The sequence below is a fragment of the Mugil cephalus genome, chromosome 2, assembly GCF_022458985.1.
Source record: "Mugil cephalus isolate CIBA_MC_2020 chromosome 2, CIBA_Mcephalus_1.1, whole genome shotgun sequence".
Classification (NCBI taxonomy): domain Eukaryota; kingdom Metazoa; phylum Chordata; class Actinopteri; order Mugiliformes; family Mugilidae; genus Mugil; species Mugil cephalus.
Genome location: NC_061771.1, coordinates 11,178,945 through 11,193,090, shown reverse-complemented (window position 1 = coordinate 11,193,090; position 14,146 = coordinate 11,178,945). Strand labels below are relative to the sequence as shown.

Here is a 14,146-nt window from a genome sequence, read left to right as displayed (position 1 = left end):
CTCTACCTGGCTGTCCTCAGACAAGAGAAGGGTGAATCATTTTTTAGGTTAAAACTGAGTTCTCTCACTGCCTGTTACTAACAAAAGTCCACCGTTTAGTCCACCCAAGAGCAAGCAATATTCAACAGTCATGATCTTGGGCTTTAAACTTTTCTGTTTCTTCATGATATTGACTTTTGAATGCTTTCTGTAGTCCTCTGTTTTCCCTTGTTCTTCCTGTTTTATTTTGTAGTAGTCCTTTAAGTCTTTTAGTTTTTCTTTGGGTCTATCTTGGGTCTATCTTTGGGTCACAACAAAACCCAGGGACTTCAGCAGTACTTCCTGGTGAAGCAAGACACATCATATTGAAGCTGAAGCTTCAATCTACAGGGATTTCCATTCTCTTCTTCCAGTGACAATAACTTTTTACATCCCACTTAAGTCCTCTGAGGATGATCTTGGATGGGATCTGGATGAGCCCAAAGCCATGTGTACCCGCCCCGCACTGATCATATCTGGTGAAGAATACCATCTCCTTGAGGTCTTTGTCATCCACTGTCAGAAGTCACATGGTTTCTCACAGAATGATGGAAAAGGTTTAATTATTGCCTGACTTCTGTGACCTTTAGTATTAAACCTGATTTGTAATCAAAAAACATAGACATATAAGAAGACAGAGGCAGTATATAAGAAAAGGACAGGGTGGGAAAGTGTAGAGTGGGAAGAAAAAATAATTATTTCACAAAGAATGGATGGGAGGAGGGACATGGGGGGATTATCTCCTATTTTGAATAAATAAATCCTTACTGTGCAAATCTGGCACGGAGAGGGAGGAAAAAGAGAGTAAGCGTATACAGAGATTTAAAGCAGCAGCAAACCAGACAAGAGTGAAAAAGACTATTTTTAAATAGTCGCTTGAATCACCGATATGGATATGAACTATTTTAAAATGCACCGAGGAACAGATGAAATCTGGACCTGAAATAGACATTGGTGAGTACGGCAGTGTGTGTGTGTGTATCTGTGTGTGTGTGTGTGTGTCATGTTGAACTGTTTGGTATAATATCACACAGTTTACTCACTCTGACCTTTGTCATATGGGAACATTCACACATATTTTGATATATTGTGTTGTTCGCATTTTCATTTCATTTTCACAGAAGATGCTGACTTTGTGTCACAATATGTTTTAATTATTATTTGAAAATTTTATTATATTGTATAAGAAAAAGTTTGTGGGAACAAAAGAATTAAAGTGCTCTGGTGTTTTTTTCAAAAAGGAGTCAACATGCTACAGAGAAAAGGAGACAACATTTGTTGTTATGTTTTATTTTTTCTTGAGGACCTGAAAGACAAACTAAGAAGCATATTGGTGATTGGGAAGCACTTTGATTGAATATTATGGAAGGTGCTGCTGGTTGTCAGACAGAATCAGGCATTTTTCTAATCACAGTTGAAATGGAGTGTGGCTGGTTAAGCTGAACACATGTGATGAAGGTAGGAGGCTTGAGCAACAACAAACAACAAAGAGAGAAAATAGCACAGTCACGTGTAATGTACCAGTATTTACTCATGACATGGTTTACTATAATATTTAATATATAATTTAATATAGTCCATTTGCACCAGAAGAACATATAATGCAGAAGCACACTACCAGTAAAAAGTCTGGACTCATCTTCTCTTTCAGTTCAATGAGAAAATGTGTCCAAAGATTTGGCTGGTAGTGTATATATTAAGTCGTTGTTATGTTATGACGTTACACGAATGTTCCTGTATGAGAAGCCGTTCAGGAAATAATTCATATTTGCTCTCACGTGTTACTATCAAACTCTCTCACAAACACTACTATAGTCACGATTACTAGAGCAGGAAGTTAGTTTGTTTAAACAGGAAGTAGTATAAAGCCTCATTCCTCGATTGGTGCACAGGTCTGGGAGCTTACTGCTAGCTAAATGGATGGCTGTGTGGGAGAACTGAAATCAAGAAGGCAGCTTTATGAGTACAACTTTACAATTGTCTGAGTAGCTGCAGTTGCAAATATGATTTTTCCACTAATGTACCTTCATTTTCAAAGCAACTTTTTGTTAGGAGGAAATGGTAATGAGGAGAGGATTTTTTTCACTAATGATTCACTAATAATTCACTTCAACACACTGGAAGGGAAAGTGACAGAGGTGGATATGACAGCATGATTTTGGATCAGTTATTCTTTCTTTTGTTCTTTAGCCAGCAGTTTGAAGAGGGTGTGGATCAAGAGAGCTTTGTAACACTGGAGGCCCTACATTTATGTTTTTGTTCTATCATAAATTCATTTCAAAACTCAAGATCATTGCAAATGAGTCAAAGGGAAATGTTGCCTTCAAGAGGCCCACCGACAATAATAACTGGCCGTCCTGGTCGCCCACAATACAATATTCTACCTGAACTAATTATCTACTGTTTATCCCTGGGAATGAGCTGGCAAAGAGTAGCTTTATACTTTGGTATCAGTAGGTGGACATTGTACAGCCACAGACAGTGTAGACTGCCCTACACAACAGTGTCTGCTGACGTCTTGGGTAATATAGTCAGTGACATTCTTGAAACAATCCCAAATGCTGGAGAAAGACATGGACGCCTTAGATCACGGAACATCCGTATACAGCGGTGTCTTATTGTATTAATACTTATTATGTTTCCTTTTGGTTTAAAATAAACTAAACATTTTGAACGCTTAAACATTGTCTTATGTGTACCCCCTGAAAAAACATTGGCCCCACCTCAGCCCCCCTGGTAATTTTGGTCTAGAACCACCACTGTGTGCGTGACTATAGTTGTGTTTGTGAGAGTTTGATAGAATGTGTGCGTGACTATAGTCGTGTTTGTGAGAGTTTGATAGAATGTGTGCGTGACTATAGTTGTGTTTGTGAGAGTTTGATAGAATGTGTGCGTGACTATAGTTGTGTTTGTGAGAGTTTGATAGAATGTGTGCGTGACTATAGTAGCGTTTGTGAGATGTAACATGTGGGAGCAAATACAAATTATTTCCTAAACGGCCTCTCATATTCTGGGTTACAGAGTTTAAGTTGTGTTTCTCCTTTTCACACCGTTTGAATGTTGCTTGTTGCAGCCAATCAGAAAACAGAAGGTCTTTTATTTTCATTTTAACCACAAACATTGCATTGCATTTGAATCTTCGAGTGCCGTGGTGCCACATAAACTCTACACACAACCGTGGCAGGACAACACAGAACTAAGTCATCTCTGTATAAAGGGACTGAGGGGGTAATGAGACAGACTGAAATCAACAAAACTCTGTACCAGGTTCTGTATACTGACTCGATGTGTTCTCACTGCAGACACCATCACCGTTAAGTTAAACTATGGAAAGAAAACACTGACTGCTAACTTATTATTCACATCCAAAAGAAGCAAATACTATATTATATTAGCAATATTTCAGTGTTGTCCTTTTGTTCAAGGAATGCAAACAAAACAATAATATTAAAGATGGTCAAATAGATAAACCTACTTTGTGCACACGGCAGCCACTGTTTTCCTGTGGCTGCTCCTTACCAACAAATGCACTGCAACAGAACACATTAGATAAAATGATTTGATCACATCAGAGTCATAGAAAAACAATTCAGCCCTGACTCCACTTCACTCCCCAGAACTTGCAAAAGCAACGTAAGCCTCCTTTCTGAAGTGCCAGTGAGAGAAAGTGTTGAAGATATCTACAACAGTATAGTTCTGCATAACTGTGTTGCAGGAGGTGTGCAGTGATGGCAGGTGTCAGCTGGTCCTATGCGTGGTGGCTCGGAAGCGGAGGGCTCCTGTTCTTATGGCTTTCCATATCCGGTGAGTCAGGGATTCAGGTTCTTTGGCTGCAGAACATTAGTGGGTTATGTAACACACCTTTCTACACATGCATGAGTGGACATTGTGCGCATGTGCGACAAACAGACCACGTGGTGTTGTTTTTAATCATGCCATGAGACTTGAGCTTTAGGATTCTGTATTTTTCCGCAAACATGAAAAATACAGGTAATACTTTTGAGCTCTGAGCTCCATATTCATGGCGCTGAATGAATTAGGCCTTCTGAAAGAAAAATGCTGCAGTAATCCAGAAACATGAAGAAGCATCCCACTGTAGTTTGAATGGGATGTAGACAGTTTTAATGTTTTTGGGCTTCTCGCCCACATGTTTACACCAGATGGGCCAATGAGATCTTTAATATTGCTTCATATTCATTTTTGCTGAAGAGTGGAATCAGTTTTTATTTACATTGTACAGTGGGATGTGTGGAAGTTCTATAGAGTAGAGATTGAGAAAACAGTACTGTATGACTCTTGGAAAAAAAATTGCTGGTTTGTCACTAAAAAGGATCCACTTTCAGATAAGACAGGAAAGTTTTAATCTGAACCTTAAAAGTAGGAAGGTTTGTCCCCTGAACCCAAACTGGGAGGTGGATCCCATCACTGAAGACTCCCCATTCGCATTTTGAAAACTGTAGGAAACACAGATGGACACTTTGAGAGCAGAGAGTCCTAAGGTCCTGTTCAGATAACATGAAACCGTTGAGAGCTAAGCTTCATGGGGTATGCAAAATGGTTTTATATTATATGCTGAATTTTGGAGGGAAATTATTTGAAGAAAAGTTATAATTGGAAAAGTCGTTTACACATATCAGGGATGTCAAATACACAGCCTGTGGGCTAAATCCAATCTGGCCCCTAGGATGAATTGGCAAAGTGCGGATATTACATGGAAGACATTAACTGCAGATTTTCAATAAAAGTAACTGCTGTTCTTAATATGTCCACTATGGGTTGAAGACTTTAAGTAAGATTTGCAGACACCCAAACCCAAATCTGAGACCCGCAACTAATCAGCAGATGACAACACTGCACTGAAATTGCGCTCACTTACTTGCTCTTACTTCGCTGCACTGAAACAAAGGGAAATATTTAAAGTAGATGCCACGCAGCACCTGAAAACCAGTCATACCGGTATGACTGAAGTTGTGGGTTTTCAGGTGCTGTGTGATGTCTTTATGTCTGGCAGCGGTGCTTTGCTGGAATATAGTCTTTATCTGCCTTAGGCAGTCCCTTCATGTTAACTGCATTGACATTTGTACTCAGTGTTATATTATATATTATGAGATAATGAGATATTAAAGTGGCTTCTCGTCTGGAACATTTTAGGTTATGTGGATTAATTGAGTAATGGATCGTAGTGTGGAATATATTCCAGTTTGTCTGGATCACAATATGTCTTTAAAACAGCAGGATCACTCTGGGGAGCAAAGTTTATGTTTCCATGATCTTCTAACTTGAGTCAATCAATACTACTTCATATCTGCTTCCTCTCCCTTCAATTCTTTCCTTCAGTCCCTTCGTGCCTCCTGCAGTCCCCACCCTCTCTCTCCCTCCCAGTCCAAATGTCAATCTCTCCTGCTCCCTGGCAGATCTTCCCTCTATCCCAGGCAGATCTAGGTACTCTTTTCTCCAACTCCAGCCCCTTCTCCTTCTCCCAGAGTCTTTTCACGGTGTCTCCGTCTCACCAGTCCTCCAAACCAAGGCTCCAGGCTTCATTTGGCTCTCACTCAGCAACGCAGGTAAATGGAGAAGGACAGATGGTCTGTAAGAGAGGCGTCTGAAGATTAAATAAATTCTCTCATTGCTCTTCATTTCATCTCTTTCCACAGCTCTTATCAGAGTCTGTCCTTCCTTTACCTCCCCCTCTGTCTGCGTCCGTCCTCTCAGACAATGTGGAGAGAGAGAGGGACGAGCACGGGCACGAGAGGTTCAGGGTGAGAGCCCTCTTCCACAAGAGAGGCAGCGTCGATACTGGAGGGACCTGCATCACCCTGCATGCTTTCAAGGATACAAAGGAGCACAAGTCCTCCTGTATCACACAGGTGAGGATGCTGTTCTCCACTGTTTTCTCTATTTCTCTCTGTTTCTCTGTCTCAGTTAATCATTGTCATGTCTCCCAGCCTCCTTTAGGACTGTGTGTGGTTACTTTGACGCTACCTAGCGACTGGTTTGAGAACCAACACACCAACCACTCACATCTGGATCTGAATGTTCAGCCTAGTCGTCGGGTGCAGAAGCAGCACCGGGGCCGGCGTCACAACGGCCACTTTGTCAACCGTCAGCGGAGATCTTCTCTGTCTCTGAGGTGAGGGCGATAAAGTTGAGGATTTATTCTTCAAACTGAAGTGAAAGCGACTCCATCTGTTCACTGATGCACATGTAATATCTGCTTCCTACTTTTCAATGGCTGCGTTGCTTTGACAAGTCTTTGACTTTCGTTTTGCACTGTAATACGTTTTAAGTTGGTAAAACGCACAAACAAGAGTTCATCTGCTGCCTTAAAAATGTGAGTAAATTGGATTTGAAAAAAAACCTGTTTCAACTCAGAAAGTTATAACTAATCATTGCTTCAACTTCTTACTATAAAAAAAACTTACTAGTTTACATTATCCATCTTGTCTCTTTCTCACCTCCTCCTTCTCATCCCCCACTGCTTTTTTTAACTCAAAAGACATTTATCTTTAACCTTTTATTTGGTATGCATTTTTTTTTTTATTTCTCCACTGTATTTGGAATCAATAGGACCTATGATGTAACAAAAAAAAACTGAGCATCATCTTTGAACAGGAAGTAGTAAAAAAACGAAAACAAAAAAAACTATGTCCGCATATGTGGACACTGGGATTATTTCATTATTTATATTATACTTAAGTCACCAATGTGTTAACACTGTTTATTTAAATACCTGAACATGACTGTGCGGAGACATAACAGTGAAGTCCCAACGTCCTCAAAGGAGTACTTGCTAATCAGCGACGTTGTACCTCGTTGCTATTAATAAAATTTGCTCTTTATATCAAACTAAAAACGTTAATGAGAATAAATAAACAAGTTTCAACCGTAGCATTCAATGACGTTTTCTACCTCGTCCGCTTTTGTCCTGTGATCGTCTGTAGAATGAATCCATTAGCATGTTTTTCCCCTGAATAATGTATTGACCATTTGCTACCACTAGATGGCGTCCACTAACAATGGGTTTAAATGAAGCAGAATAAGCTGTGATAAAACCTAAAACTTAATGTCCCCATATGAGGACGCATGTTCTCAGGGAGTTAAAGATCCAAATATTCACATAACTTCATGGAGCTGTTATGCTTTGCAGTGTGTAGTTACACTCCTGTCACAGCTGATTATTTGGCATATTTTAGGAGAATGCCCACAAACAAAGTGTACCAATCAAACTTTTGTGCAAATTCAGGTCAAAATGAAGCTGAAATAAAAGTAATTTGCACAGTGTTTGCTGTATCCAGCTCAGAACGTGTATGAGTAAGCCTCACTGAGGTAAGTGAGGGTTTCAGATTACGAAACCCTCACTTACCTCAGTGAAGCCTGTTGCCTTGACAAGAGCAGCAGGTTGACTGGACCCAGGTGCACTTCAGAAGAGTGGTAGTTTCCTGATTTACAGATGAATTTATTCTACTCAGATACCGTCCAGGTGTTGATGGAGAAGCTCCAAAGGACACTCTACGAGCTCCCACATACCAGAGGGTCCCTATGAAAAACCAAATACAACTTTATTACTCTTCCTTCGACGCGGTGACTGACCTAAAGCTGACACCACCAGGGTATGTAGCAGTACAGTAACATGTAGAAAGACATATTTCTCTTCCCCTTATTTACATGTTGCATTTACATTTGTTTTATATGTGTACAATGCAAAATGTACCCAGAGTGGAAAGAAAGTCTAGTCTCAGCTCTCACTGTTCATCCCTTCAGATGTGTAGAAGGCAGAGCATCTGAGTCCCAGAGGCAGCTCTTCCATATTAAAGCAGTGACACTGAAGGAGGAGCAGGAGGACATGGGAAGAGAGGAGAGCAGGACAGAAGACGCCTGTTCGAATGGACTTGAGGAGGAGCTCAGGGTGGATTCCCATGTTGTGATTCGCTACCACAGCGGGCCGGTGCTGATAGGGCAGCCGGCCAAAGTGTCTGTGAACCTGAGAGCCAATTTCAGCGGGGAGTATGTTGTCATCAGGTAACGGCAGAACGACATCAGTGCAACCGTTGTTTTTTGTGTTGTATCGCCAATGGCCAACAAACCTCTGAAACAAATCCTCAGGCTGAAGGTGAAGAAGGGTTTGGTGTCCATGGTGGTCCAGAGAACTAGAACGTCTGACCTGTGGGCGGTCACCTTGGAGAAAAGTCAAGGCTCCAAACACGACGTGGTGTCCATCTTCTGCCAAAAACACAGCCCGATAAAGACATCTCAAAAGTAGGTTTTTAATGTGATTCCACCTCAGTTCTGTGTGTTTATGAAGTTGAAGTTGAAAACACAGGCAAACGGAGCAGGTTCCTCGACCTAATATATCCTAGAAACATAAATACAAGCTTCTGAAGTATGTTACACCTTTATAATTCATCCTTTATTTTTTAATTAAACATTAACTCCCTGGCAGCCTTAAAACTGATTGTTGCCTCTATGGCAAAGCTGATGGCTGCTCTAATAGTCTAACAGTTACGAGAAACAGGATAGGTGTGATTTGTCTGAATGTGAGAACAGTTTGGGTAAAGGGAGTGAGATCTGTTGTACTCGCAGCTCAGTTACTGATGTCTGTGGCCTGCAGTCCAACTGTCCTCCAGCAGGTGGTATGTCTGTCAGTCGACGGCCTGAGGCAGAGCTTTGGCGTTGCCATGACAGTGACGGCTAAGTGGTGGGTGGAGTACTCTGGACGTGGTAACCCCCTGTCATCACATGGGACAGCTGAGACAGTCTTCTCATTCTCCGATCGACATATCTTTGGCATTGTACCCATCACAGAGGTATTTCGTTGTCCTAAGTTTTTAAAGATTTGCTTAGTGCCATCCAGTTATTTTGAGTGCCTTCTTTCTGACCTTTCGTCCTCAGAGTAACACAATTATCAACACGGCCATACTAACCAACCAGCCGGTGTCACTTCCTGTCATTGTGTTGGCTGTGAGCCACGATGAGATGGTGTCAGATGTTACGTCTGCGGTCACTTGTCACTCCACCAGTGAGAACACTGTCAAGGTGCAGCAGAGTTGTCAACATACATTTTGAGATCCGACTGACATTTCACAAAAATATTGTCATCAGCAGCAAAACCAAATCACTGAGCTGAAAATGACTGTATCCATACAGTCACAATTAAAATGAACCAGTTTCATTGGTACTGTATCTGTATCTCTTCCCCTCAGGTCTCCACTGATTGCTCCACCCTCTTTGTTGATGGCGGTGAATCCAGACTGGGCAACACCTGTGCAGTGGTGGAGTTCTCATTGGGAAGGTTTAGAGGGTCTGTGTGTCTGGAGGTATGGGCTCCAACTATGCCCCTGCGAATGTCTTTGGAAGACCCCGTTCTCAATGCTATCGATGGCTGGAACCTTTTTACTGAGGATGGGTATGAGACAGAATCAGTGTGTCTTAATATAGCTTCAGGGGACTAAACACTCACTGCACATGACCACACACTCCCCGTCCGCACCATGAAGCATAGTGGTGGCAGCATCATGCTGTGGGGATGCTTCCCGCCAACAGGCTGTGGCTGGCTTATACAGACTCAGGGGAAAATGAATTAAGCAACATAAAGACAAGTCCTTCCCAGCAGGACAATGACCTGCAGTATTTGTCCTTTGGGGTATCAGTGGAAGATCTATGTTATTTAAAAAAAAAAACGTAAAAACGTGAACCAATCATTAATCTTTGCTAACAATCAGTTTGCTAGCTGGCTTTCTATTTTACTTCAGGCATTGCACAAATTGTTTTAATTTACCCATAATCTATGAACGCATTGTAAAGTTTTTTTGTTTTTCGTGTGTGTTGACAGGTGTGTGCCGGTGTACCAGCGCTCCTCAGTCCATGTTCTAACTCAGTTCACAGCTCAGGACACCCACGGCAGAACCACACACCTGCTGGGCTCTGTGGATTGGTTCATGGATGTGACAGATCTTGTCAGTAACTGTCTGAGAGTGGAGGATCCCCAGGTGGCATCCCTCGGCCCCCAGAACATCGTGATTGGTTTGCGACCGGGAAAGACATCCTTGCACGTAGGTGATGATTATCTGTTTACTTTTCCATCTTCACTCTCTAACCGTCATCCCGCTGCCTCTCTCTTTCTCAGGTCGTCTCTGAGCAGTGGGATGGAGTCCTGGGCCGATGTGATATCACTGTGACCTCTGATGCCGTTACTCCAGGTGACCTGTCTGTACAGGTGGTCAGTGGCCTCGGCATGTCGGTGATGACCAGCCCCGCCCACTCCTCCGTTATCACAACAACAGTGACAGCATACAACATCCTGTACAATCTTCACCAGGTGAGAGCGCTGCTATTTATTCACGTATGCAGGGTTTGACACTTAAGGAAGGATTTATAAGTGTGGTTCAAATAAAATGGACTAGGTCGTACGTGGTAAAGCATTATGTAACCACAGGTATTTATGGTCAAGAGAGAATAGATCTAGGTCTGTTTTTCTCTGATGTTGAAGTTAATTTCCCATCACGTCTCCACAGGAAGCCTCCATCAGCGTCTGGCTCCAGTTCAGTGATGACACTGCCTCGCTCCTCTCCTCCTTCGGCGACCTGCCCTTTTCTCTGCATCTCTCCTCATTGGCTGAGAGCGTCGTCATGGTGACACCGAGCCCCAGCCAGCGCATCTTCGCCCAAGGCGACGGAGGCGGGCCTTTACTGCAAGCAGAGCTTGTGGTTTCTACCTGTGCTGACCAGCTCATCGCGTCCAACTCTATCAGAAAGGCCGACGGCGAGTGGACCGACTCCGAAGGTGGAAGACGCACCACAAGGCTGGCGAGGGGATCCGGGTGGATAAGAGTGAACCTAGACCTGGGCTTGGGCTTCCTGCACCCGATAGAGAGGAAGTATGAGGAGGACGAAGGGTTCGAGTTCGATATTTCAGACATGTTGGTTGATTCAGACAGTGTCATGTACTCGTCAAACAAGGATGAGAGTAGGAATGCGAGCGGTGGAAGTGACTACTATGAGAAAACCAGGATGACAAGCAGAAAGTGGAACGAGGGCGCTGGAGGGATGGTCAGTAGGAACACTCTGGAAAGAGCTGTGCTGATGCCCAGCCTGGAGGAGGGCACTGTGTACCTCTCCCCAGGCAATGAGAAAGGCAGGCGGAGGGAGAAGGAGGAGGAGAGGGCTGGATGGGGAGATCACGATTTGGAGATCGGCATGGGCGTTGTACTCTCTCTGCTCTGTCTCTCTGTCGTCCTCTTCCTGGCAAACTGTCTCCCCTGCGCCCTGCAAGACAAGAGGAGGACAAGAACAGTGGAGAAGAGGGAAGGAGAGCTGGAGGGAGGTGTGGTGAAAGAGGAGGAGATAGAAAGGGAAGAGGTAGAGGACTGGAAAGAAGAGGCGATGAATGCAACTAAAGGCAAGCTAACGATGAAGGAGGAGAGCAGTACAAGTATCAAAGAATCAGAGATCATTTGCTAAATTTCAGCGGGTGCAAAAATAAAACACAAAGCTGCATTTGAATCCAGTTTTGCTCATCAGACTCTGACAGAGCAGTCGTACTGATATATGTCCGATGCTCTTTCTGCCATTGGATCAGAGTGTAGTAAACTCAAACTATGGTATATTGTTGGGGGAAAAAAATATTTTATATGATTCTTTTAAGTATGAGATGTGGATTCAGTAAGGCCTTTTCCTGTTTCAGAGTTAGGGAGAAAAAAGAATCCAAATGAAATGTAGTTGCTTTTCCTTTTTCTTTTAGTCATAGCCCCTTTCTCCCACACAGTACCTATTGACAGTATAAAGAGACATCAAGTCACACGTTGACCTGGCCTCCAAATTGATCCACAGAGGCCCCTCCACTCAACCCACAGGACCCAAAGACCCCTACTAACAAGATTTTGTTACCAGACACAAAAGGACACCCTCAGAAGGTCCATGTCCATTCTATGATGTCACAACTGTTTCGGAGGCACAAGTGAGACCTACACCATATTAGGAAGGTGGTCATAATGTTATGCTTGATCGATGTGCTTTGTCTGTGGACACTATTTCCTTTTCCTATGTGCAAGCATGAGTCGTTGATTAGAAACACTGACTTGTGAGTGACATGAAAAGTCAAGATGGTGCCATTAGGAGAGTTTATACCTAAAGCTTTTTAACATTCAGACGGCTTTGAGGATCTGACCCTTTTTTCTCCTGTCTATGTTATTTTTGATTGGCTTATCTTGACAGTGTGTGTGTGTTGGTTAATTCCTCTGGAAAAACCACTATAACGACCTCTTGCTGTCAGTTTAAGCTATTTTTTCAAATATGTTTTGGAATATAGAGATTCATGCGCATGGACCTTGTGTGATCAGTCAAACTTGGCCAACGTCCCAGAAAAGGATGATTTTCAACAGTTTCACACCATTATAACAGTTTTAACAGAATTAATGTGACCGGTTGGTCTACAGATGGGAGGAGTCGTGGTTTAGACTTAACTCTCCCATCGTTGGTGGACGGTCGGTCCCGACCCCTGGCCACTTGGGTCCTCCAGTCCCCTGGGACAGCGCCCTAGAGAGAGGAGAAAGTCCTTCCTTACGCTCACACAAACACGTACATCCTCCCATCCACAATCAGTCTGCTTTCAAACAACCTCTCTATTGTTCCCTGTTATGTCTCACATGCTCTGTGTGAATCCCTTTCCTTACGTCAAGGTCAGCTACATGTTTGTGACGCCTCATACGAGGCCCTCAGGCAAGTATCCTATACAAATGATACTTCCGACCTCACCACTGTCATGAGACTTCTTTCTTGTTGGATACATGTCATGAGGTTTCTTTCTTGTGTGTTTAAAGTGTCAGTAGTGTTAATATCCTCACTTCCAAATAATAATCTAAGAAATCTAAACCAATTAGCTCACATCTAGATGAAAATAATGAAAATAATCCCACCAATAGTGTTTCTTTAGATAAATGTGTTTGTGTTATTTTGTCCTTTGTCCACACTGAAGTTCCAACTACTTACAGATTTGTAAATAATGCTGTGAATAAATACCCAGGTGGTTAAATTTCAGCAATCCGTCTCTGTGGCTCTCTAGAAGGTGGATTATTATCATTATGATGTTGTTTGATAACTAATTGGGGGCTCATTCTCTACCTTCTCTACCATCCTGAAAAAAAAAAACATACTGCAAAAAACCTGTTGTGAGTTGTATTGTTTGTGAAAACAAGATGACAAAAAAAGGTGCATTCATCCCTCATCAGGCTGAGGCTGTGACAGAGATCCAGGGTCAGATAGTAGATATGAATACATAATGCTTGCCTCTGGTGTGGAATCCAACCCGTGTCAGAGCTTTAGACCACGGAGAATCTCCGTTTTATAACTTGGAGAGATTTTTCATGAACCGAAAACCATGTTATTCATCAAATGAGATCCTTCACTCAGGTGGGTATTCACATCCCATCTAAGGCACATGACAGACTGCTAATCCTCGCCAACCAGGAGATCAGAGTGCCACCGAAGTAAAGTTTCACTAAACAGCACACGTGGGGCAGATTTGAGCCAGAGAACAAGGAGAGCACCTGGCCCAGACGGTGCCTCCCACCCCCCTGGTCTCAAAGCTGACACTGACCGACTGGCTCCAGTCTTCAACCCTGAAGAGATCATTGAAACGATGTGAATCGCGTATATCTCTGCTCACACAAAGAGGAACTGTTAAGGTTTGGGTACGAGTGTCATTCGTTCAGCCAGTATGGTTCTGGTTACACTCCTCTTGTAGGCAGACCCTCAACCTGCACAGAGAGTCAAAAGTTATTAAAAAAAAAATCTAAAATGTAATAAATGTAAAAAAAAAATAAAAATGTTGTGAAAAAGGGATGTGAGGTGGAATTATAAGAATGGAGAAGAGAATATGTGATAGGTGTTGTGGCATCAGATTTCTAAGGTGGTGATGTTTGTTTTTCTAAATATGGGGGTTACTTATTGATCACAGAAATGCTTTAATAGTGTTTACATTTCACTGTTATTATTATTCAGTGGAGTCAAACATATGGCTCGAGGGCCAAAATCGACCGATATCAGTGTCCAATCTGGCCGCTCTGATGAAAACGATGGATAACAAAAGGGCTCATTTCAACTTGTCCACTAGGTGTCACACCATTATCAGTGCA

The 14,146-nt window shown here is 42.6% G+C and overlaps 1 protein-coding gene across 1 annotated transcript; it reads left to right on the top strand.

Moving 5' to 3' along the window:
* The first annotated feature begins 811 nt into the window (after nt 1–811).
* On the top strand, nt 812–13,049 carry tmem132a (transmembrane protein 132A). Its single transcript, XM_047578562.1, has 14 exons — nt 812–972; nt 3,734–3,822; nt 5,356–5,582; nt 5,673–5,885; nt 5,964–6,148; nt 7,488–7,628; nt 7,780–8,037; nt 8,122–8,274; nt 8,627–8,822; nt 8,908–9,051; nt 9,219–9,421; nt 9,848–10,067; nt 10,142–10,333; nt 10,530–13,049. Exons 2-14 carry the CDS (start codon nt 3,747–3,749, stop codon nt 11,472–11,474), a joined length of 3,153 nt encoding a protein of 1,050 aa, XP_047434518.1. The 5' UTR covers nt 812–972; nt 3,734–3,746; the 3' UTR covers nt 11,475–13,049.
* The last annotated feature ends 1,097 nt before the right edge of the window (nt 13,050–14,146 follow it).

What these genes read in the sequence shown, in the direction of transcription:
- tmem132a (XM_047578562.1), top strand. Translation starts at nt 3,747, where the DNA reads ATGGCAGGTGTCAGCTGGTCCTATGCGTGGTGGCTCGGAAGCGGAGGG. An exon ending in GGGGAGTATGTTGTCATCAG is followed by an intron (nt 8,038 to 8,121) that starts GTAACGGCAGAA and finishes ACAAATCCTCAG; the next exon opens with GCTGAAGGTGAAGAAGGGTT. An exon ending in AACCTTTTTACTGAGGATGG is followed by an intron (nt 9,422 to 9,847) that starts GTATGAGACAGA and finishes GTGTGTTGACAG; the next exon opens with GTGTGTGCCGGTGTACCAGC.